The 24,590-nt window shown below is 44.0% G+C and overlaps 2 protein-coding genes across 2 annotated transcripts; one reads left to right on the top strand and one right to left on the bottom strand.

Annotated features, from left to right (window-relative positions):
- Window positions 1-3,912: 3,912 nt before the first annotated feature.
- On the bottom strand, window positions 3,913-16,500 carry LOC5576109 (DNA polymerase epsilon subunit 2). The gene is made up of 4 exons (XM_001662404.2): window positions 16,430-16,500; window positions 5,372-5,822; window positions 4,297-5,064; window positions 3,913-4,241 (listed from the first exon to the last, which is right to left on the bottom strand). The coding sequence occupies exons 1-4, from the start codon at window positions 16,498-16,500 to the stop codon at window positions 3,981-3,983; spliced, it is 1,551 nt and encodes a 516-aa protein (XP_001662454.2). The 3' UTR covers window positions 3,913-3,980.
- Window positions 16,501-16,825: 325 nt separating this feature from the next.
- LOC5576108 (DNA polymerase epsilon catalytic subunit A) lies at window positions 16,826-24,576 on the top strand. The gene is made up of 4 exons (XM_001662403.2): window positions 16,826-16,931; window positions 16,989-17,112; window positions 18,031-23,934; window positions 24,033-24,576. The coding sequence occupies exons 1-4, from the start codon at window positions 16,879-16,881 to the stop codon at window positions 24,510-24,512; spliced, it is 6,561 nt and encodes a 2,186-aa protein (XP_001662453.2). The 5' UTR covers window positions 16,826-16,878; the 3' UTR covers window positions 24,513-24,576.
- Window positions 24,577-24,590: the final 14 nt, after the last annotated feature.

The raw sequence follows: 24,590 nt of genomic DNA, 5'->3' as shown, positions 1-24,590 counted from the left end.
GGAATCGTTGTACCGTGACATGTTCTATTACCGTGAGGTTAAAAAAACTCAAGGTTCGATCGATCAGATGAAAATAACGAATGATTATTTTCATGTCTTTCATGTTTTACATAGTAGACCGTTTTATGTACTTCGCATAAAAAATATGATTTGAACCATTTTAAAAATTTTAACCATAGTTACAGTTGATGTTGTTAAACATACCAGTGTTCCAAATACCGTGCATCTGACCCCGACTGCCGGGTCACATTTTGAAACATCTCTCGATTGAACGAACGAAGTGCATCAAAAATAAAACTTTTGTATCAAACAATGTATTGAGGTTTGCATGATTGATTCGGGAAATAAAATACAGCTTATGCTCGATAACTGGGCTGAGAGAACCTTCCAGTTAGCGAGCAGTGCTCGATAACTGGAATGCCATTCCAACGCACACACACATTCAAATAAAAATCGAGGGGGACTTAGATGCAAAGTTTTGGTTGGCGTCATTCGGTTTTGGAATCGCGTCGTGTTCGTGTCATTCCGTCATTGAATTCGCGTTTTAATCGTACCGTTGTATTGCCAGTACAAGTTGTGCACAAAAAAGGAAGTGATTTTCGTAGCTATGTACCAAAAAAACCTACACCAGACAGTTATAGTTCGACAAAACATAGGACAAAGAACGAAAACTATATTTACCCCCTGAGGAAGACACAATACCCGTGTCGAAACGTCGGGCAAATAAGCACCTCGTTTTACTTTAATAAAGACTGCGTTGCCGGAAAATTAAGATTGTCAAAAAGGCTACAAGGTGGTCTTCCAATCGAGCGTATGTGAAATCTTCAACATAAAAGGTAAGCTAGTGGCAACCGGAATAATCGAGAATGACTTGTTCAAGCTGGCGCAGTCGGAAGCAGCTGGTAAAGTAATGTTGAGCTCCGCTTGTGCATCGCTAAAAACTTGGCATAAGCGGATGGGGCATCTCAACTACAACAGTGTGAAGAAACTGACTGACGGTGTGGCGTGTGGAATGCGAATTTCAAATGAGAACCATGGCGATTGTACCGTGTGTCCAATGGGGAAGCAGACACGAATTCCATTCAGCAAGAGCGGAAGAGCTACTAGAAGTGATCCATTCGGACGTAGCGGGACCAATGGAGGGACCATCACCGCCAGGAAGCCGTTATTATGTGTCCTTTATTGATGATCGATCCCGCCGGATGTTCGTGTATTTCTTGAAGACCAAATCTGAAGAAGAGATCCTCGCTCGGTTCAAGGAATTCTACGCTCAGGCGGAGAGTCAGAGCGGTCGGAAGATCAAGGTCTTGAGGACAGATAATGGTAAGGAGTATATGAATAAAAGATTTCAAAGCTTCTTGAGACAGATGGGAATACGACATCAAACCACCAACGATTATACCCCGGAACAAAATGCTCTAGTGGAGCGTGCAAACAGGACGATTGCTGAGCGAGCACGCTGTATGTTATTTGAAGCTAACCTTCCAAAATCGTCTGGAGCGGAAGGAAGCCCGATATCTCCCATGTCAGGGTATTTGGAACGAAGGCTATGGTGCAAGTGCCCAAACAAAAGCGACGGAAGTGGGATCCGAAATCAAGACCGTGTGTATTGGCCGAATTTGAGGAGGAGACGAAAGGCCACCGTTTATACGATCCAAATACGAAGTGCTTCCTGAAGAGTCGAGAAGTGTGCTTCATCGACGAGTGCACAAGTAAGTGTGATCTACCAACCACGAACCACGAACGGTGATTACAGTGGACTTCGAAAGCGTTCCAACCACAGTTTCAAGTGGTTCTTTAGTTCCAGATGTTGAGGAAGCTGTGCACGAATCCGACGAAGAGGTCACTGAAGATTAGGACATCAGCAATACCTCTACAGACACCGTAGTTGACGTGACAGAACTTCCATCGCGACATTTTTCAAATCTACCCCGGCGGAGCGAAAGAAAGCGTACAGTTCCGAAGAAGTACTTGGATTTTCATCTAGCAAGCAAGAGTCTTCCCGTAAGTATTAATACCCAGGACAGACCAGATCAAGAGTCAGACGAATCAAGTGAAGGCAGCGATCTCGATCCTGACCAATGCTTGGCTTTGAACTCCAATCGTGGGAAGACAGCAAATGATGGGAACAATGATCCGAAAAATCACAGGGAGGCGATGGCTTCGCCTTACGCCGAAAACTGGAGAGAAGTGATGGCTGAAGAAATGGAGTCGATTCACACCAATAAAACATGGACATTGGTTGATCTCCCTCCAGGACGGAAAGCTGTATGAAGCAAGTGGGTGTACAAAATCAAGCGACACATCAACGGTGAGATTGTACGATTCAAGGCCCGCTTAGTTGCCCAACCAATCAAAACCCTTCAGCAAGCAACAACGAATACCAGAAGTTAATCGGGAAAGTTTTATACATAGCTGTGAACACTAGGCCCGACATTTCGACAGCTGTATCCATACTGAGCAGGAAAACAAATCGTCCAACGCAAGAGGATCGGAACGAGCTTAAACGTGTAGTACGGTATCTCAAGGGGACAATCAACTATCGACTTCGACTGAGCAAAAAAGGGGAGACGGTTATTCAAATGCAGACTGGGCAGAAAATCGAGATGACCGATATCGCATAGTGGGTTCGCGTTCAAGGTGAATGGAGGAACGGTAAGCTGGGCATGCCGGAAACAAACTTGTGTAGCTTTATCAACAGCGGAGGCAGAGTTTATCGCATTAGCTGAGGCGGCACAGGAAGCTGTATGGTTGAAACTACTGCAAGAGCTGAATGATGGACAGCGAGTAGTCATTAATGAAGATAACCAAAGTTGTCTGAAAATTATAGAAGGATAGAAACTAAAGAGAAAAAAGAAACATATTGCAACAAAGTTCCACTTTACAAAAAATCTTATTCAAAAACAATGTGTGTCTACTGCCCATCTGAAGACATGGTATCGGATTCATTGACGAAACCAAAACATTTAAATTCATTCAAGCAACAAAACAAATTTTAAAATACTTTTATTGTAACTCCATCACAGCAATCTAGCAAAAAATCAATAATTAAAACAACTTGTCCTCCGTTTAGTGCCGAAAATATGACGACTCACCCTGAACCACGAAAAAGCAGCATCGACTCAAGTCGTTCTGTCTTTCGTTCCAGACCGAAGCTGACCCAAATGTTTGGGAGCGCACAATACACTTACCAACTGTGCCATTGTAGTGTCCGGAGGGAGGAACCGGCATATACAAAGTTAGTGGCTCAATCAGCCGAATTGCCATAGGAGCATATTTAGCGCAACAATCGCTCGAAACGCTCGAAACACTTTACAAGACTGACGTGTCATTCGTCTCTTCCCGTTTGCTTAGGTTTTCCTTGTTACTCAAACTATATGCCCTTCTGCTTAGTTTTTATCTTCTCAAGTACCCCTCTCAATCCCTACAGCGATGTGTATGAAAATGGCGTATGGAGAAGAATTAATTACGATCAACTCTTTGGCCACCTCAGTATCCACAAAATCACTAAGACTGGAATGATACAATTGGGCGGAGCATGTTGCTAGGATGCCGGACAATATCCCCGCAATTTTTGCCTCGAGTTCGGCTGGTACAAGACGCTGAGCAGCGCTGCGAGCTAGACGGATCGACCTATTATCGAATTTATTCTTCCTGAAAGAAGTAGAATTTGAAGAGAATTAAATGAGATCGTTCTCAATAGACATCTTGACATATCTTGATCGAAAGGTGGAAGCAGTACTACGATGAACACCTGAACTACCTGAACTAATATCGCGGGTTGTAATGATCAAGGAAGCGAAGAGAGAATACCATGTTAACGAAGTCGAGCAAATTGGAATCCTAAATGCTACATCGAAAATGCTATCTGTGATTGGAAGATCATCTATTACAAATAAGCAAGCAAATTGGTTAAAAATGCTTAATCTAGTTTTATTTACGATAAGCGTACAACAAAAATCCATAAATTGAGAGACGTACTATTCCGGAATCTGCGAATCCTCCACGGTCCGTGTCGAGGGAATGTACACCTTGAAGCTGAACTTGGACTTGGAGAACGATCCGGTGTTCAGCACCGTGCACTCCTGTTCCGTCGTTTGGAATCCCTGGCTGGTATCACCAATGACGATCAGATCCGGCAACGGATACAGCGACAATGCCGCGTCGTAGTTCCAGTGAACAGGGCACGCAATCGGATTGAGCGGCGCCAGCGTTCCCTGGCTGATGAGTGTGCGGGCGAACTGTGAGAGAAATCGTTATAAAATTAACTGGTAAGGCTGATGTAATGTAACTTACGTGATCTGCAAGTTGGCCACTCTTAGGGAAGTGTATGGTGTTTCGGCAGAGCTTGGTCACTAAATCCGAACGGCATACCACGATCTGCTGTGTGCAGTACTGCAGCCGACATGGATTGGTAGCTAGCACGAGTCTCGGGTAGCTTTTCTTCAGGTCACCCGTGAGATATTCCGGCAATGGTGGACGAGGCAGAATGTTAGCCGTCGTTGGATCTTCAGAGGACGGCACCAGGACCACATCCGTTTCCTTCTTGAGCGACTCGTACGAACCCAGAGTCTCGCCCAAAGCTTGGAATCGTTCCTTCAAGGCGTAAGGATTCTCGGTCGATTTGCTGAACGGTCCCATCAACACTATCGCTCGAGGAGGGAACTGGTTGTAGCCGTCCAGCAGCTGCGTCAGCTTTTGAAGCACTATCGGGTTATCCAGCCAACAGTCGGCCAGGAATACGATGCTGTCCTCGCCGGAGTTCCTCTCCAGTTCGGCCAAATTCCTGGAGTATTTCAGCAGACTCTTGGATCGCCCACCCCATGTGTTTACCGTTCCGAAGAAGGCTCGACTGCTGGAGGCCAGTTCCGTAACGGGGAAGCCCAGCTCGTCAATTTTGAGCGTCCCGTCACTGTAGGTCCCACTTGCCAGAACGAAGCATCCTTCGCAGAACAGTCCGGAAGAGTAGACGGTTTCTCTCAAGTCGATGGGTACAACGCCGGTCGGATCTTCCAGGTAGAACTTCCCTTCGGTCAGCTGAGTCAGTAAACCGAGAACCACCACCTGAAATATTGATATTTGTCAATCAACTGGGCTTGGGTCATTTGACATAATGGACATTTGGCATTAGACACTTGGCATACGATCATTTGGCTAATATTTTTTCATGTCAAATGACCATTACACCAAACTGCCATTAGGGGAGCATCCTGTATGGCCAAACGTTTTTCAAAAATAGAGAGTAATTATTAAACTACAAGAATCACATGATGAACTCCCGAAGAAATCTTCGGAGTATTATCTCGAAGTAACCATGGACAATTCCCTTTTTTTTCTTTGGGAATTCGTCCTTGAGACCATCGAATCTTACCTCCTTCATCTTCGACGTCGACAGCAGCAGTTCGATCTTCCTCAACGTCAGTCGTTTAATGTCCTTATAGGTCGAAACCTTGCTGGTGTTGAACATCTCGTGTCGGCAGGTTTTCTGCCACAGCATCAAGTACCGCTCGCGAATATACTCGGCCTTGGTATCTGGCCCGGGAAAGAAGCCCCGTTTGCCACTGTCCGGCATGAACATCTTCTTTTCCTCGTGGAAGTGGAAGCGGGGCACGTCAAAAGCGTTAATAACGCTGAAGATGGTCTCGTTGTCCTCCAGGCCGGTGTTGTTGGCTTCCTTGATGGCCAGCTCGATGTGGCTCTTCTCCACGGCCGGTAGATCCAGGTTTTGGCCCTGCACGTGACTGGCGATGTCCTCTAGCCATCGTTTGCGGGCCGCTTCCCCGAGTGGGGCTATCTGCTGGGCTAAGAAGTTGCTGGCTTCACTGTGGTGGGAAGAATTGCGAATGTTAACTGAGAATATCTGTGGAATCTTGAATGATTGTGCGGTTGGTCCAAGAAAAATGTAAACAAAAATGTGCAAAGTAATATAAATCCTTGTCGAGTCTGATGGGATCATAAACATTGTGATAGCCGCTTCTGCAAATTGACCGATAACACAGCGTAATAAAAATGACATTTTTGCGTGTCTCAAGAACCAAATTATGTGTCTCTAGAAGATTTTCGCTTGCTGAATCTGATGCCGTTCTCAGAAATGTTCCAGCACGTCACAATTTTTAACTACAGGTCCCCAAAGTTGTATAAAACACTGGTTTTATCGATGTTTACATATAATTTAAGGTATTTTTATCAAACTTTTTTGTAATCTCATCCACCAAGTATGCATAATAGAGCTTGAACTTTCATATTAAATAAAATTTGGTTAAAATTGAACGATTAAATTTAGGTTCAATCGATTTTTTCAACATGCTTGCAGTCTGCATACAAAATTCTTTGTTTCTCTTATATGGCAAAATACAATACTTTTCTAAACCATAAAAAAAAACTTTTGAGCACCAACAATATTATGAACTCTTATCATAAGTGTTGTTTAACACATGAAGTTTGAATTCTGTGACAAGTTATGCAAATAAAATGCCATACAAGCTGGTAAACTTGCATGCAAGTTGGCTGATATAGTCAAATTTTGCATTTTCAACAGGAAATATCTCAAAAACTAGACGTGCTATGATATTTTTGAAAACGGCAATGGATTAGGCCACCCTTAATTAAGTAAATAGTGGTATTTTGATGCTTGAGACAAAAACGTGTTCCGCAGTGTAATGATTTCAATCCTAGACTCGTCTTTTTCCCTTTTTACAGATTTCGTCAGAGTTTGTAATTTAGTAAAATAAATGTTAAGGATTTCAACAAGATAGCCAAAAATTTTACCAAAAGGTAAAATCCGGATAAAATCGCTGGAAACTACTGAGCTGCCGAATTGAAGCAAGATCAAGTTTAGATGGTATATCAAAAATAATATTCTAGCATCAAGCTCAATAAGTAAAAACTGATGGCATTTGGTCCACTGGGGTATTGAATTAGCTGCAACAATTCTGGTAGAAGCTATAAAGATTTAGGTAGGTATTTCTAGAAGAGAATTTAATGGGGTATGGATAAGGTTTTTACTTTTCAATGTTTGCAATACTGTTGTGATATCTTTCAAACCATAAAAATCCGTCGGATTGTTAGACGGAGTTGATTTTCTCATAGCCAGAGGCGAAGTCCATTGATTGCCTTCATTTAAAAAACATAATCACTATATAATTCCGTTTTTAACTATTCTCAATAAGAAATACAATCTTTTTTTTCTGATTCAAACTCATTTATCACTTGAAAACACGATCATATTTGACGGTTTAGAACAAAATCTTAGAAAAACAAAATTTCAGTTTTGGACTTGAAAAATTCGTTGTTAGAAAAACTTTTTTCCATTAAATATGCCCAATTTGCAATGTATGGACGATATTTAGTAAGGTTTTCTAAAATATGAGTTGAAACAATGGTTTCTACCAACGAATCACGTCTTACTTGAGTTCTGAAAATTATATAATTATATAAGCAAGGAAGGTATTGTTTGTTTTTGTATTAAAAATGGCATCGCTGAAAACGATTCCGTTGTCAACATTTTCGAAAGTATTTTCAATTTAGAAAAAAATAACGATTAATTATGAAGAATGCAGAATTTCCTTAAGAAATTGTGTACATTTAGGCGTATTCTGCGGCTCTATTTTTTGATAACTGAAAATAATCCTAAAGGGTTGACTGATTAGACTTTGAACAAAATAGATCATTGTTATCCCATATCAGCCTAATCAAGAAATTGTTTAAATCATTTTTCAAACATACTTATAGAAAACAAAAATACAGTCTATAGAACGGGGAATGGATGTCAGTACCAGCAGTGCTGATTTTGCTCGGCGTCGAGAATAATATTGTAACACGTATATGACTTCCTCATTGCTATAAAGTGTATTTTGTTTCGTTATAGATCTTTGAGCTACATATCAAAACTAATAAAAAGCCGAAAAATTCAAAAACTAAAAATCGCTTTGACAAAAATTCAAAAAAGTAAAACATTTCATTTCTTTGCTTCATGCAAAATTACTTTTACCGAAATAATTTCAAGCGGATTACATTACTCCTCAAGAAAAGTTCATAACAAACATAACGCATGTTCGTTTGGCTCACACTTTGACAGCTCTCGCCGCTCGATTGGCTCACACTTTGACAGAAATGTCAGCTTCCGCGAATCTCTCTTATAAAGGATTTCTAGTGTCCACCAATCATCATTTCTTGAAGCTGCTTTGATTATATAAAAACTTCAAATCTTGGAAATCTTGTCAAATCTTCAACAGGAGTTAGTGTAAAAAAAAGCAGTAAGTAAACAGAAAAAAAAATCAGCAGATAGATTTAAAAGAATTCCGCCTTCAGTGGAAAGAGTGAACAATTTAGAATTTCTTAAATCTCGTCAATAGTTTGTCAAGCAACTTGTAAGCATTTTAAGGGAATATTCCATGCATGCATGCACTAGTCCATCAGAATTTGCACTCCACAAAAGCGCATGGAGTTTCTGTCGTCTGATCGAATCCCGACCTGATGAAACATTTGCTCAATATCCGCTCTGACGGCAACGGAATAAGTTGAACCGGCCCTTTAAGCAAGACGCTATTTAGCGAAACTCCAGAAACCTTCGCTGCTGCATCCCATACAAGGCGTACCTTTCCGGGCTTATTTGAATTGGTCACTACTCCTAATGGTAAGAACCATATCCGTCTGGGGTCCGCAGTAGCGTTGGGCGAATTTGACCAGAACATCGATGTTACTGAATCGATTCAAATTCGATACGTCGAATCGATTCACCGATTTAATCGAATCATTCGAATCGATGTTTCTGAATAGATTCGATTTTCAACCTCATATGAAACATTGACAAAATATGCTCTGCAAATAAGACCAAATAAATTTGCATACGATTTTTAAAATTCCTTAAATTGAATAACGTTTGAAATTAAAAATTATGTATCAAACACTTCAAGGTGGATGCAAAAATAGGCTTATGGGTAATCTACTCGTTAAAAAATCTTATCAATTTCTACCTTACGAATCGAAACAAAAATCGAGTAAAGAAAATCGATTCACTCGATTTTGATTGCTCCAAACATCGAGTCAAAAAATCGATTAATCGGTACGAGAAAATCGCTTTTTGGAACATCCATTAAAAATCGCCCATCGCTAGTCCGCAGTGTCCAGGTCGGTGGAAGTTGTGCGATGAGCGAACCCTTTCTCGACGTATTCTTTTATTTTACGATTAATATTTTCCTTCAGAGCAGGTTGACGTTCCATCTTACGTTGAAGGCACTGATGTCTTCGCAACGCCATGCCGTAGCTGTCCGGTAACTCTATCTCGTCGTCTATCCACAGTAAACCTGTCTCGAAGTGGGTATCAAATCAAGTCGCTTAGTTGTTGTTTCCAGCAACTCTTGAGCTCGTTCGTCTTCTGCACTGAGAGGAGTTCGTTTCAAGATACTTTACTCCGTTTTCCTCAACGGCAAAGAACTGTTTACGGTCCCGTGTAATTCGTCGTCTTTCATATAATACACTGAGGCAAAAAAAAACTTAATAATTTCTTAAGGAACAATTATGATTTGGCGCCACAACGATTATTGTTGAATTTTTTAAGTTTTACTTATGATTTTGGTGAAGATTTTCATAACTAAATTTCATGAGTCAATCAATGAAAAACAGTAATATGCGCAATGATAATTGCTTACTTAAAATAATCAATCACTAATAACGGTTGCCTTTTATATCAGGCGAGCTCAAAAATTTACATGTTTTGATAACATGTGATCTGTTTCCGATAAACTTGTACCCCACATCGAAAGCGGAGCAGCTTTTCTAGCGATCGCTATGAAAATTATTTCAAGTAATGGTTCTTAAATATCTCAAAGCACTCACTTATGAAACTTATGATCCCATTTTCGAAATGGTTAAGCGTTTAATGAAACCATAATTTGGTTGATTCATAAGTCACAATTTATGGAAAATCTAAGTATTTTTGCCTCAGTGTACAACTACACCCATGCCTAGCGCACCATGCCCACTGGCCATCCCTGCGGCGAGCGAGCGCTCGAGAAAGCATACTTACCTGGAATAGGGGTTACCGTGATCATAAAGGCGGTTCCCCCAGGGTGAGACCCTTCCATTGCACTTCGGTTGGGTTGACCCCTGCGATTATCCCTCATGTGGATAACTCGTATACGCAATTTTTGGTAGCCGGGACGTGCGTACGCGCACATCCCGATCCTAATCCTAATAAATAATTGTCTCTTCACTTATCAGTGAACATCTTACAAGAAGGAGTAAGGTGTCGGCCAGAGTAGACGCGTCACGCGAAGCGACGCGAAAATTGCCTGGGAAGGAATAACAATTATTAATAATGAAATGTCAAACTTCGCGTGACGCGTCTACCCTGGCCGACACCTAATGGATTCAGTGATGGCACATATAGGGTGAGTGTTCCCTTAGTTGACAGTCCCCTAAAGCCACAATAGTGGCTTATTACAGCTACACTGAAAACATTCTACAAGCTCGATCAATATGTTTCACACGTAAATTTTCACAATTGTAAAGCACATCAATTGGGTCCTAAAATGTTTAATGAAATCTTGTTTTTATTTAATGACACGAAAGAGCATGTTACTGCAACTATTTTAGCAATTTTCCCGCTCAAATATACGGCTATATCATATTGAAACTTTATTTTTAAAATTGGGACCATGAATGAACCTTGACACTTGTGATCATGTTTGACGTTCTCTTAATCGACAAAAACACCACAGGGCTTTCAGTTTTAACACCGGGGTTGTTCCTATCTGACATTTTGGAAGGGACACGGAAAGCAAAATACACCCAAAATTTAAGTTTAAGCCAACACGGGAAAAAATTCTGTGGTAAAAAATACTATTTTAGCTGACTACGCCCATTCTTGAAACTACCATGGAATTTCTGACCAATTTACTATGTTTACGGTACATCCCACCACATTACTGGTACATTTGACAGAAATAATTTACTACAATCTGATTTCGACAACAGACATGGTAAAATCAAGCGCATTTGTGGTCTGCTGAAAATTGCCGGTGCGAGCGCTTAAGTTAACCCCCTAAAATGGTAGTTTTTACCGCACAATTTTTTTGCGTGAAGGAATGTGACAAAATCTACAAAAAATGTTTTTTGGACTTAAACAAACGAAAAACATTAAAAAATTGAGTAAACATGTGTTTTTAGCATAAATCTAAGCGTTTGGCACTAAAATTGGTCAAGGGCTTTAGGACCCTATCGTTGGTGTATAACCAGTCGCTATCGGCAATCGAAATTCAAATGTTAAACACGTTAATTTACAAATTTTCGAAAAATTTGCTGTAGAATTTATTAGCGATTCCTTGGTTTTCTGGTACCAGGCACCCATTACGGGCGCACGGTTTCCTAAAAATTAACTTGTTAATAAACAAGTCACGCGTGGATGGCAAATGTAAGTCCTAGTCATGTTAGGCAAACTAGTTGTACTAGTGATTGATATCGCAATCGTAAAACACGTTGAAATTGTATGCAAAAGCCTTTGCTATCGAACCAAAATCAAACCTTAACAGAATTACATGTTTTACACGTTATTTCACCTTGCCGTTTGACACGACAGATCCACGTTGAAAAGAATTAGGATCGAATGTGTGGATTATTTTCAGTGTATAATCGTTGCAAAATATTTTTTGCCAAGACAGGGTGTCGACTCAATTTTGATAGTAAAACTCTTTGACTTTTCCGGCCGTTTCGAGAAAAAAATCTTTATAAATGAGTGGATCTCAGTTCTCAGTACATTTTATATTATAATATAAAAAAGTATTTAACATTGATATTCATTAAGTACGATGACATTTTTCAGGATAGTAAATCATCTACATACGTTTAGATAAATCTTGATTTTCTATGAGGTTTTCTTAAATATTCCGATAAAATATAAAAAATACTGTCGATTATGCCACGTATTTTTCTACGATTTGTTACAAAAATTTTGTTCGGAACTTCTTCAAGATTTAAACCTATTATCTCGGAGAAACCACCAAGACTGTCGTTATAAGTTTTTTTTTAACAATTCAACCGGAGTTTTTTGAGATATCTTTAGAAAATTCTCCAGGGATTCCCTTACGAGTTTCTCCATAATCGTTCCATATTTGTTTAGAAATTTTTCGGTAGATTAAACAAGGGATTCATGAAATTTTTCCTTAAATTCATCCAGGGTTTCTCCCATAGAATTACTAAGAGTGTCCGCAGAAAAGTTCCTGTAGCTTTAGAACATCAAATACAACATAACTCAAGTTGTCGACGTGAAACGAAAAGTACCTGCAAATATATTTTCCTATAGAGTTCATGCCCCATGATACAAGACATGTCAGCTTATCATTTTTTACAGACTTATATCAATATTTTACAAACATGTGCAAAGTTTTGGGATTTTTGAAGTAAACTTAATATTGAAAATTGTAAAATCTCGAAAACTTATTCAAATAGTCTCAAGTCAAAAAACTGAACAAACTTGCTTTATCGGTCCTACGTGTTTCGCAGACGAAATTCCCCATAACAAGTGAAAAGTTTATCGTTTTGAACAATGAATTCAAAAACCAACAGTTACATTCACGATTTCTGTTACCTTTAACATTTGTTAAGGCGTCCCAATGAAAAATAACATAAATAACATGTGAACAAAGAAAATTTTTATCCTTGTTACTTGAATTTTCTTCTGTTCAGTTATGTTTGTTGAAATGATTCGACAACAGTATAACTGCAACATTTCCAAGGTTAGTTCTTACATCATGGGACAGCAATTGCATTTCTGCTCTGTAGAATTTCCACCGCTCATTATTTGTTTTTAAGAAAATAGGATATGACGTTCGATAACTCTTCAAGAGAAATCAAACGGAATCCTTCAATAAAGTATTTAGAATTTTTTTATGTCGGTACACCTAAACCCCATTTTTTATGTTTTGAACTAGCTTTACATAGACATTCCACAAGATTTCCGTGCGTTCTCTTATATTGGAACTTTTCAATCAACGTCTTCCTTTTAATCGGCTGTCCGAAGTAAACATATAATATTTGACAACCTTTTTTTAGAGAAGATCCATGATTTGGCCATGGTAATAGCATTTAACGCTTTGAGTATAGTGTTTCTTGAATTGTCAGCACGTTCTGTGGTTCTATGATAATTGCGAACCTTTCATACTTATAGCTACCTAAAGAGAAAACACAAATTTAATCTCTAATGAGAAACTTTTCACTTGTCCCACGTGATTAGAAAATTGGCACTGTTTCAATTTAGTTAATTTTAGGTCTAAGGGCCGATTTCTTCACCTTCGCTTAAGCCGTAAACCAGGTTTACCCATATAGTTAAACTGGGTTTAAGGCCTAAGCGATGGTGAAGAAACCGCTTATAAGTCAAATTATTTTTAAAACATTTTTATTGCAGTTCAAAACTGTGAGAGGGGAGAACTTAAAAGTGGTACAGAAAATAATTTTCCGCTACTTTTTTCTACTGAAAATATTAAAATAAGATTGCACGCCACCAACTTGTTACGGAGTGATAGTTAACAGAGTAACAATATTTCGCTCTATTATGCAATAATGGCTGAAAAATCTCTGAAATCTCTGACCTATCGTAATGTTCTCAATGGCCTCAAAGGTTTACGCATGAGTTTGAAACGTTAATTCACATATTCAGTAAAATATACCCATTATTTTCACTTACCCCATTTACCCACTTGCCCCGCGGTACCTTACTCATTTTGCGATTTTTTTTTTATTTGAGCGTAAATTTATTGGAGTCACACCTGCGCAAATTTATTATACGGATGGTTCTTTGATTCAAGATGTTGCGGGATTTGGTGTATACAATTTATTGTCGGGTCATTTTTTTAAATTACAATCTCCTTGTTCCATTTTTTTGGCAGAATTGGTTGCTCTATATTTTGCGTCTACAGGCATTGGATGAAAACATTATTATTTGATCTTAGTTCTAAGGGATTTATTATTAAATTTGTATGGGTTCCTGCTCATTGTAAGATTTATGGAAATGAACAGGCAGATTCATTAGTTAAATTTGGCGTTCATCGGGGAATAACCTACAATCGTCACATATTACCATTTGAATATTATCCAAAACTGAAAGTAAAATCTCTTTTGGATTGGCAAATTTGTTGGAACTCTAGCGATAAAGGGCGATGGTGTCATTCTTAGCTTAGCTTAGCTTAGCTTAGACTGACTACACATATCAATGGTTGCTATTCCGTGATTGACCGAAGTCAGTGAAAATGCACAAAGAATCAACTAGAAGTTTGGCTGGGATTGGCCATAATCTTCTTCAGTGTGCATAATTCAGTGCCTCTATTTATACAAGGTCAATAACGGCGCCGGCCACGTCCTTGCAGTCAGGTGGGATTTAGGGAAGGAATGTTAGTGTGTAACCTTTGCTATTTGGAGACCGTGTTTGCCTCTGCATCTCCACAAAGGTTACTGGGAGGGATGTTTGTTAATGGCGAGGATCGTTGGGTCACAGGATTCACTATGATAAGTGATTAGACCATGATAAATAGTTATTTGTCAAATATAAATATGCTTTTATGAAAATATAATATTTTCATTTGATATGAACAATTTCTATGTAGAGGAAAATTATGCCGACACTTGAGGTGACGAACCATTCAAAGTTTGTTGAACAAATACCTAAATGTAACATTCCTACAGCTGTCAGGACGAAAGCATGTGTTATTATATTGTACTTATTTAAAAAGAAACAAAAAACTCGATTGGCTGGAACATCATAGAACACTCTTATTCTTATGCCGACACTTACAGTGGTGAACCATCCAAAGTTTGTTGAATAAAGTGACCTTTCGCAAGTCTACACTTGTAGTGTCGAACCACTCAATGTTTTTTTTTTATTACAAAAATAAAGGTAAAAAAGGGGTGTTCTGAAAATAAAAAAATGTTAAACATAAATAATTAACAAATCAAAGTTTGTGTCGACACTCACAGTGACGAACCATTCATAGTTTGTTGAAAAATCACACCCAAGTCCCACCACTGTAACGACCAAATGTGCAGTCATACATATTTTACAGATTAGAAATAGTAGCATGAAACGAGCTCACCAATTGATCCGTCATCCTTGACTGAGCAGCAACAATCCACTTTCAGCTTAACTCGTTTGCTCGGCTATATAAAAGCACTCAGAGAAAATAGACGCACGACCCGAGAGGGAAAACAACTGACGACTGCTCGGGCTTTCTTGACGCACTGCACATATGTTTGACCCTGCCCTCGTCACTCGCTCCCGCAGAAGCAAGCGTCAAGGTCGAAAGATCAAACGGAACTAACCGATCACGGCACTTATTCACTTTACTCGACCGACGCGCGACATGTTTGATCCTGCCCTCGTCACTCGCTCCCGCAGGAGCAAGCGTCAAGGTCGGAAAATCAAACAGAACTCCGCACTTTGTTTTCGTTTTTTCTTCCAAAAAACGCGATCCGGACACAATGGATCCGGATTCCGGCGCTCGCCCTCAAAGGAGCATGCAACAGATTCAACGGATCAAACACTACTGACGCGTCGATTCTTTTTTTTTCACACGCACTTTGTTTTCGTTTTTTTCTTCCGAAATCGCGGATCGCGTGATCCGGATTCCGAAGCTCGCCCTCAGAGGAGCATGCAACGGATTCAACGGATCAAACACTACTGACGCGTCGATTCTTTTTTCACCTGCACACTTTATTTAGTTTTTTTCTTCCGAAAAACGCGATCCGAACACAAATGATCCGGATCCCGTCGCTCGCCCTCAAAGGAGCATGCAACAGATTCAACGGATCAATCACCACTGATAAAGGGCGATGGTGTCATTCTATTTAAAAAGTTAGTAAATAGGTATCCATGGTTCAAAAATAAATCAGCGAGTAGAAATTTCATTTGCTCTTTTTCAAGGTTGATGTATCGAATCAACATCAAAGATTCTAATCTATGCGATTGTGGAGAATCTTATCAGGATATTGATCATATTGTATTTCAATGTCGCAAATTCATTTTACCGAGGAAAAAATTAATCAACAACATAGTACATTTGAATCATCCTATTCCCATATCTGTTCGTGGAATAAATAAATTCCACGATTATGGCTCTGTTATGGTCTGTTGCCGTGTGAGCCTCTAGTTTTAAGTTTGATTTGTAACGTTTCTTGAAAAGATAAAGAGGTTTTGTGCCTCTTTGAGAAAGGTTTCAGAAAAGAAATCACTCAAAGGGGTTTTCCCTCTTTCAAAATTTTATGCTAAAATAAATAAATAAATAAATTGGTCAAACAGTCTGAGCGTTTGCGGGGTGCATTATGCATTCACAATATGAGGGGTCCAACTCAGAAACGGTTGGGAATCACTGCCTTTGATTTTGGATGCTTTGAAGATAATTTTTTTTAACTATAACCGGTATTAGATTAAAATTACACTTACCTTCGTATTTGAAAACCGCTAATGTTAAACCACGACACTATTTGCGCTCTTAGTTTGGCTAATTCACTCATTTTGTTCTAAATTTTCCATAAAATATCGTCTAAAATTTTGCACTCGCACTCGGTTCGATCCGCAGATCCGTTTGTTGATTCTCTAAACGTCAAAATTGCGCGCGTTCTTCTTCCCTTCCTCGCTTTTGAGCAAGTAAACTTGATAGGTGTCGAAGCGTTCACCTTACATTTTGCACCGAGTCGGAGTGCAAAATTGTTATCGAGGATAACAATTCAGCAACTGACCACTACAAAAACACAACAAATGGCGCCCAGCTCTAGCTGCAAGAAGGCGCCAAAAACCGTCCGAACACCGCTGTCAACAGATTCAATGCATCATTAAAAATCGCATCGATGGCTAGTGTTGTGAAAAAGTGATTCAATTTTCAGTGAATTTCGATGGCTAAAAGCGTACAAAACACAGGAAAATACATCCCAGAAAAAGCGGAAGGGTAAGTGCCTGTGAAATCGGTAAAATATGGTGTGATTATGGACCGGTTTTCTTGCAGGGATGACACCAATGAAATCGGCTATCGGCAGTCGAAGGAGAACGACAAGATCGATCTCAAGTATGGATACGATAGGGTGAAGGACACGCAGGAGCGGACCGGATATCTGGTCAACATGCACTCGGTAGGTGGACGTGGAATGGTGGTTCGGTAGGTAGGGTGTCTGTCCCTCTTCGGGGTTTCCAAATAACACGGGAAACCGCAGAACACACCTCGAAAATATGTACCGTTATCGGGGGTAACATTGATCAGCTTTCTGGACATATATCGCGTAACCTTTCAAAGGCCCTATCAAACATTGAGAAGCTCCTTTTACTTTCTCTTCCATCGATAACTTAGCCACATTGACCTCTTCTTCTTCTTCTTCTTCTTCTTCTTGGCATAACCTCCCCACTGGGATAGAGCCTGTTTAGCTTAGTGTTCTTATGAGCACTTCCAAAGTTATTCACTGAGAGCTTTCTTTAAACAAAAAAAAAAAATGCCAATTTCGCATTCGTATATTGTGTGGCAGGTACTATGATACTCTATGCCCAGGGAAGTCAAGGAAATTTCCATCACGAAAAGATCCTGGACCGACCGGGAATCGAACCCAGCATGGCTTTGCTTTGTAGTCGCGGACTCTAACCACTTGGCACTTGTTTGGTTCCTTTTAAGTCTCTTTTACCTCTTGTTTCAGTCATAAGGTCTCCAAAGTTCCTATTTGTTAAACACGTTTTTACTATCAGCCCTACCTTTACTATAGAAGATCCTTAACTGATTTTCCCTGAATTCCTTATTGGATTCATATCGATTACCTACTAAAACGCTGAACTGCAAAGATTTTTGATAAATATCTTGGGAGGGTCAAGTAGTTTACTATTGTAATATTGAGCACGGTCATTCTCAATGACTATGGCGGATTCTTGGTGGTACTGATGCGTATTCTTGGTGAGGTTCAATTTCATAAGCTTCCAGCAAAAATCCCAGAGTTGGAGAATTGATTTCGAATTGACACCCTTCAGGTTGAGTTTAGGTTGGATTTTAATTAGATTTTCCATTTTAGACGGAGCTTCTGAATGCGGATCGTCGACTGGTGGCCGCTCTGGATCTGTACTTCCTGCAGATGGATGGCACCCGGTACAAGATGTCGGTGATCTACGCACCGTATCTGTTGCTGATCACCAAAGAGGGTCACGCGCTGGAGGTCGCCAAATTCCTCTCGAGGAAGTACGAAGGTCAGCTGCAGAAGGTGGAGCACATTCAGAAGGAGGATCTGGACCTGCCGAATCATCTGAGCGGGTTGAAGCAGAACCTGCTGAAGTTGACCTTTGCCAACATCAGTCACATGAACAAGGTGAAGAAGGATCTGTCGGCGGCGGTCCGCAAGAACAAGGAACGCGACAAGTCCAACACGCTGTACATGCAGATGTTGAGCAGTGCGTTGACCGTTTCTTCGGAGGGGGAGGGGCAATCGGCCTCGGTGCAGAATACGGACTTCTACGAGAGTATCATGGATATGCGGGAGCACGACGTTCCGTACCACGTCCGGGTGTCGATCGATTTGAATATATTCTGCGGCTTGTGGTACACGATGAGGGGTAGGGGGGATGATGAACCGCCGATCATCACTCCGCGGCCGGATATTCTGGATCGTCCGGAACCGGTCGTGTTGGCGTTCGATATCGAAACGACCAAACTGCCGCTGAAGTTCCCGGATGCCCAGACGGATCAGATCATGATGATCTCGTACATGATCGACGGGCAAGGGTATTTGATCACGAATCGGGAGATCATCAGCGCCGAGGTCGAGGACTTTGAGTACACCCCGAAGCCGGAGTTCGAGGGGCAGTTCATCGTGTTCAACGAGCTGAGCGAGATGGCGTTGATTCAGAAGTTTTTCGATCACATTTTGGACGTGAAGCCGCACATTTTCGTCACGTACAACGGAGACTTCTTCGATTGGCCGTTTGTGGAGGCCAGGGCGGCTGTCTACGATTTGGACATGAAGCGGGAGATCGGGTTTTCGAAGGTCAATCAGCGAGATGGTAATTACCTGTGTCGGCCGGCCATGCACATGGATTGTCTGTGCTGGGTTAAGCGAGATTCTTATCTGCCGGTTGGATCGCAGGGCTTGAAGGCCGTGGCCAAGAGTAAGCTGCGGTACGATCCGGTCGAACTCGATCCAGAAGAGATGTGCAAGATGGCGGTGGAGCAGCCCCAGGTGCTGTCAAACTATTCCGTGTCTGATGCCGTGGCCACGTACTACCTCTACATGAAATACGTACATCCGTTCATCTTCGCTCTGGCCACGATCATTCCGATGGAACCGGATGAAATCCTACGGAAGGGATCGGGAACGCTGTGCGAATCGCTTCTCATGAAAGAGGCCTTCCATGCACAAATCGTGTACCCGAACAAGCAAGTCTCCGAGCTGAACAAGCTGACCCCCGATGGGCACGTCCTGGACATGGAAACCTACGTCGGAGGTCACGTGGAAGCCCTGGAATCCGGAGTCTTCCGAGCGGACATTTCCACCCGCTTCCGCTTGGACCAAGACATGCTGATGCAGCTGCACGACAACGTGGACAAGGTTCTGGAGCACGCGATCGTCACCGAGGAAGGCGTCCCACTCGATCAAGTCACCAACCTGGAAGAGGTCGCCGAGCAAATCCGAGCGGCGTTGCAGCAGCTCCACGACGCTCCGACCCGTATCGAGCAGCCCGTAATCTACCATCTGGACGTCGGCGCCATGTACCCGAACATCATCCTTACGAACCGTCTTCAGCCGTCCTCCATGATCTCGGAGACGGACTGTGCCGCCTGTGACTTCAACAAGCCCGACGCCAAGTGCAAACGTAACATGGAGTGGATGTGGCGAGGCGAGATGCTCCCCGCCAGCCGCAACGAGTTCCAACGGATCCAACAACAGCTGGAAACCGAGAAGTTCCCGCCGCTCTTCCCCGGAGGACCCATGCGGGCCTTCCACGAGCTCTCCAAGGAAGATCAAGCTAACTACGAGAAGAAACGTCTGGCCGACTACTGCCGAAAGGCGTACAAGAAGACCAAGATCACCAAACTGGAGACCCGAACCTCCACAATCTGCCAGAAGGAGAACAGCTTCTACGTAGACACGGTCCGGGCCTTCCGCGATCGTCGCTACGAGTACAAAGCGTTAACCAAAGTCGCCAAGGCCGCTGTAGCCTCAGCACTGAAAAGCGGCGACGCCGGCGAGATCAAGGCCGCCAAGGGCCGCGAAGTCCTCTACGATTCGCTCCAGCTGGCGCACAAGTGTATTCTCAACTCCTTCTACGGGTACGTGATGCGGAAGGGCGCCCGCTGGCACAGCATGTCCATGGCTGGGATCGTATGCCTCACCGGAGCGAACATCATCACCAAAGCGCGCGAGATTATCGAACGAGTCGGACGTCCCCTGGAACTGGACACAGACGGTATCTGGTGCATCCTGCCCGCGTCCTTCCCCCAGGAATTCACCGTTCTGACCAACCACGCCAAGAAAAAGAAGATCAACGTTTCCTACCCGAACGCCGTGCTGAACACCATGGTCAAAGATCACTTCACCAACGATCAGTACCACGTGCTGGAGAAGCCGTACGAACCGGGCAGCCCCGCAGTCTACTCGATCAAGCCGGAGAACTCGATCTTCTTCGAAGTAGATGGACCATACCTGGCGATGGTCCTGCCGGCGGCCAAGGAAGAAGGCAAGAAGCTGAAGAAGCGTTACGCCGTGTTCAATTTTGATGGATCGCTTGCGGAATTGAAGGGTTTCGAAGTCAAGCGGCGAGGCGAGCTACAGCTGATCAAGATCTTCCAGAGCTCGGTGTTCGAAGCGTTCCTGCAGGGATCGACGCTGGAGCAGTGCTACGCCTCGGTGGCCAAGATCGCCGACTACTGGCTGGACGTGCTGTACAGTAAGGGTCACAACATGCCGGACAGTGAGTTGTTCGAGTTGATTTCCGAGAATCGATCGATGTCCAGGAAGTTGGAGGACTACGGCGAGCAGAAGTCTACGTCGATTTCGACGGCGAAGCGACTGGCGGAGTTCTTGGGCGATCAGATGGTGAAGGACGCCGGATTGGCTTGCAAGTTTGTCATCTCGAAGAAGCCCGATGGGGCGCCGGTTACGGAGAGGGCGATCCCGTTGGCGATCTTCCAGTCGGAGCCCAGCATTCGTAGGCACTATCTGCGCAAATGGTTAAAGGACAGCACCATGGGCGACGCGGACATTCGCGACGTCCTGGACTGGCAGTACTACATCGAGCGATTGGGAGGAACCATCCAGAAAATCATCACGATCCCCGCGGCGCTGCAAGGTTTGAATAATCCCGTACCGCGAGTTCAACACCCGGAGTGGCTGCACAAGAAGATGTTGGAGAAGAACGATACGTTGAAGCAGCGGAGGATCAGTGAGATGTTCACGGTGAAGGAGAAGCCGGCGATGAAGGACATTGAAGATCTGGGAAGATCGCAGCGATCACCAAGTGTCGGGCCAAATGTGCCGATCGCGAATTCCAAGCGAAGGAGAACGCCATCAGTGGAGGAGCCTGAAGCTACGCCGGAAGCGAAGACCTGGCGAGAAGCTCTGGGATCGCCACCACCAATCGGAGACACCAAGCAAGAACTCCAAGCTTGGCTGGCGTTCCACAAGAAGAAGTGGAAGTGGCAGCTGGCTCAACGAGCCAAGTATCGTCACACGGGAAACAAACGGGCGCGAACAGATGAGGCGCCTTCCAGCTCGATCGTATCCAATCGACCGGCGGCCACTTTGGGCGGTTTCCTCCGCAAGACCCAGCGATCGCTGATCGAACAAACTTGGAATGTCCTGCAAATCGTCCCGTCGGACGAAATGGGCAACTTCGTGGTCTGGGCCATGGTTGGCGAAGAGCTGCACAAGATCAAGTTGGTCATCCCGAGAATCTTCTACGTCAATCAACGATGGCCGGCGCCTCCGGAGGAGGGAGCACTGTGGAAGAAGGTCCATCGGGTGCTTCCACGAGCTCGGCCGGTTCACCAACTCTACCAGTACGTGGTTCCGGAACAGATCTTCCGCGATAACAGCTTGGGACTGCTGGCCGATCTGGCTACCCCAGACATCGAAGGGATCTACGAGACGCAAGTCTCGCTAGAGTTCCGTGCCGTCATGGACATAGGCTGCATGTGCGCTGTGCAGCGATCGGAGGCCAGAATCCTAGCCAACCTCTCCACCAAAGAGATGGACACGTTCAACATCCAGCAGCTGGAGATGAAGAGTCACGACTCCGCTTCCTACATGAAAGACAACGCCAACACCAAGAAGATCTTCCTCTACCAGCACAGCATCCTTTCCGGAAAGCGCGAGATGTGGGGTCTCTTCATGGGTCCCAGCAAGAAAGTCATAATCCTCACCTACGACAGCGTTCGATCCGATCAGCTCCCAACGCTGAAGAACCTCTACCTGGCCGAGCGAACGGCCATGCTATCCACCGGAAAATCCTCCAATGATAACCTCCCACCAGAGGACCTAACCTTCTCCATCTACAACGAAATTGACATCAATCAGGTCTACAAACGACTCGGATCGACCCTGGCCAGCTACAAAGCCGAAAAACGCGGTCCTACGATCCTCTGCGCTCAAACCGGCTTCAGCCTCCAGAAGCTCAACCAGCTCATCCCGGCCTGTCTGGACTTCCCGGAGACTCAGATTCACATCATGGACGACGCCTCGCTGCTGTTCGGCCTCGAGTGGCAACGGAACGGCGTCCGGACCATGATCCGTCACTACCTGCGCCTGAACCAGGTGATCGACATGATGCTGGATCAGTGCCGCTACTTCCAAATCCCGCTCGGCAACATGCCCTTCGATACGGTCCTCTTCGGGGCGGATCTCTTCTACGCTCGGCACCTGCAGAAGCACAACTTCGTCCTCTGGTGCTCGCCGAACTCCCGGCCGGATTTAGGTGGTCGCGAAGCGGACGACAGCCGACTGCTGGCGGAATTCGAGGACAACATCTCCGTGGTCCAGAATCGGCAGGGTTTCTACGGGGACGTGTGCGTGGAATTGACCATCGATAGCTTGGCCGTTTCGGCCCTGCTGCAGGCCAGTAGGGTTCAAGAAATGGAAGGTGCCGCCTCGGCGATCACGTTCGACGTGATCCCACAAGCCTCGCTCGATGACATGATCGCCAACCAGGGTCAAACGCTTCCAAGCTACGACGAGACGGCCCTCTGCTCGCAGGCGTTCCGCGTGATGCGATCGATGGTGAACGGGTGGCTACGCGATGTCTCGCTCAACAAGAACGCCTTCGCGGACTTCCAGATTATCCACTTCTACCGGTGGGTGCGATCGTCACGTGCCCTGCTGTACGATCCCGCCATCCGACGTGCGCTGAACACTCTGATGCGGAAGCTGTTCCTCCAGATGATATCCGAGTTCCAGCGGTTGAAGGCCGAGATCATCTACGCGGACTTCAACCGGATCGTGATCAACACCGGCAAGAAAACCGTTTCGGACGCGATCGGTTACACCGATTACGTGGTGCAGAGCATCCGCAACAAGGAACTGTTCCACAGCATATCGATCTCGTATCGACGGGCGTGGGAGTTCCTCCTGTGGATCGACGCGGCCAACTACAGCGGGATCAGCGCTCCAAAGCGATTGAACGCGGATGGGACCCAGTGCACAGCGTCGGCAGAGGAGCCAACCCACCTGGAGGTCAGGTGGAACATTGCGGAGAACTTGCCGGAGGAGGCGAGGTGCCGGGAGCACTTTGACGGGTTCATGATCGCGTTCATGGAGAAGTTGACGCAGGGAGTGTCGCCGGCCAAGGCGTTGAAGTTGCTGTCCCACATGGCGTTCGGGAAGGTACAGAAGATGCACAAGAACTACGGACGCGGGATGGAGGGGCCGGCCCTGGAGTTCATCAAAGCCGTCTGCAAGGTGCTGGCGGTGAACAAGGACATCGATGAGGAGGTAAGTGGATGTGTTGCCTTTTAAAGCGATTTCTTTCAAAAATTTCCATGGTAATTATTGATAATTCTCGCTTTTCCTTCCGCCCCTCACCCCAACAGCTCACCAGCCTCCGGCGGAACATGCTGCAGCTGGTGGGAATCGGCGACTTCAGCGACAAAGCCGTCTGGAGGGAACCGCAGAAATCCTACGTCCTCAGCGAGGTGATCTGCAAGGCCTGTAACCAGTGCCGGGACGTGGACTTGCGCAAGGATGGCCACAGGGCCATGCAGAACGGAGCGCTGGTGTGGATGTGCGCCCAGTGCAACCTGGACTACGACACGGTGGACATCGAGATGCGCCTGCTGGAAGTGGTCGAGCGGAAGATGATGTCCTACACGTTGCAGGATTTGAGGTGTTCGCGGTGTAAGCAGATCAAGAGGGAGAATCTGGCGGAGTTTTGTGCCTGTGCGGGAAGTTTCGAGAATCTGATATCGGCCGGGGAGTTGAGAAGGTTGTTGGGGAGCTTCTTGACCGTGGCCGAAGACTGCAAGATGGCACTGCTGAAGGAGACGGTCGAGCAACTGCTGAACACCCATTAGGGAGAAAGGTAATCCTCTACACTAAAGTTTTCACCTTTGATAATACAAGTTAGTTTTTTTAAGATTCGTTACCCTGAC

Source organism: Aedes aegypti, chromosome 1 (genome assembly GCF_002204515.2).
Source record: "Aedes aegypti strain LVP_AGWG chromosome 1, AaegL5.0 Primary Assembly, whole genome shotgun sequence".
Classification (NCBI taxonomy): Eukaryota; Metazoa; Arthropoda; class Insecta; order Diptera; family Culicidae; genus Aedes; species Aedes aegypti.
The sequence above is the reverse complement of the archived record's forward strand: the minus strand, read 5'-3'. Positions and strand labels throughout refer to the sequence as shown.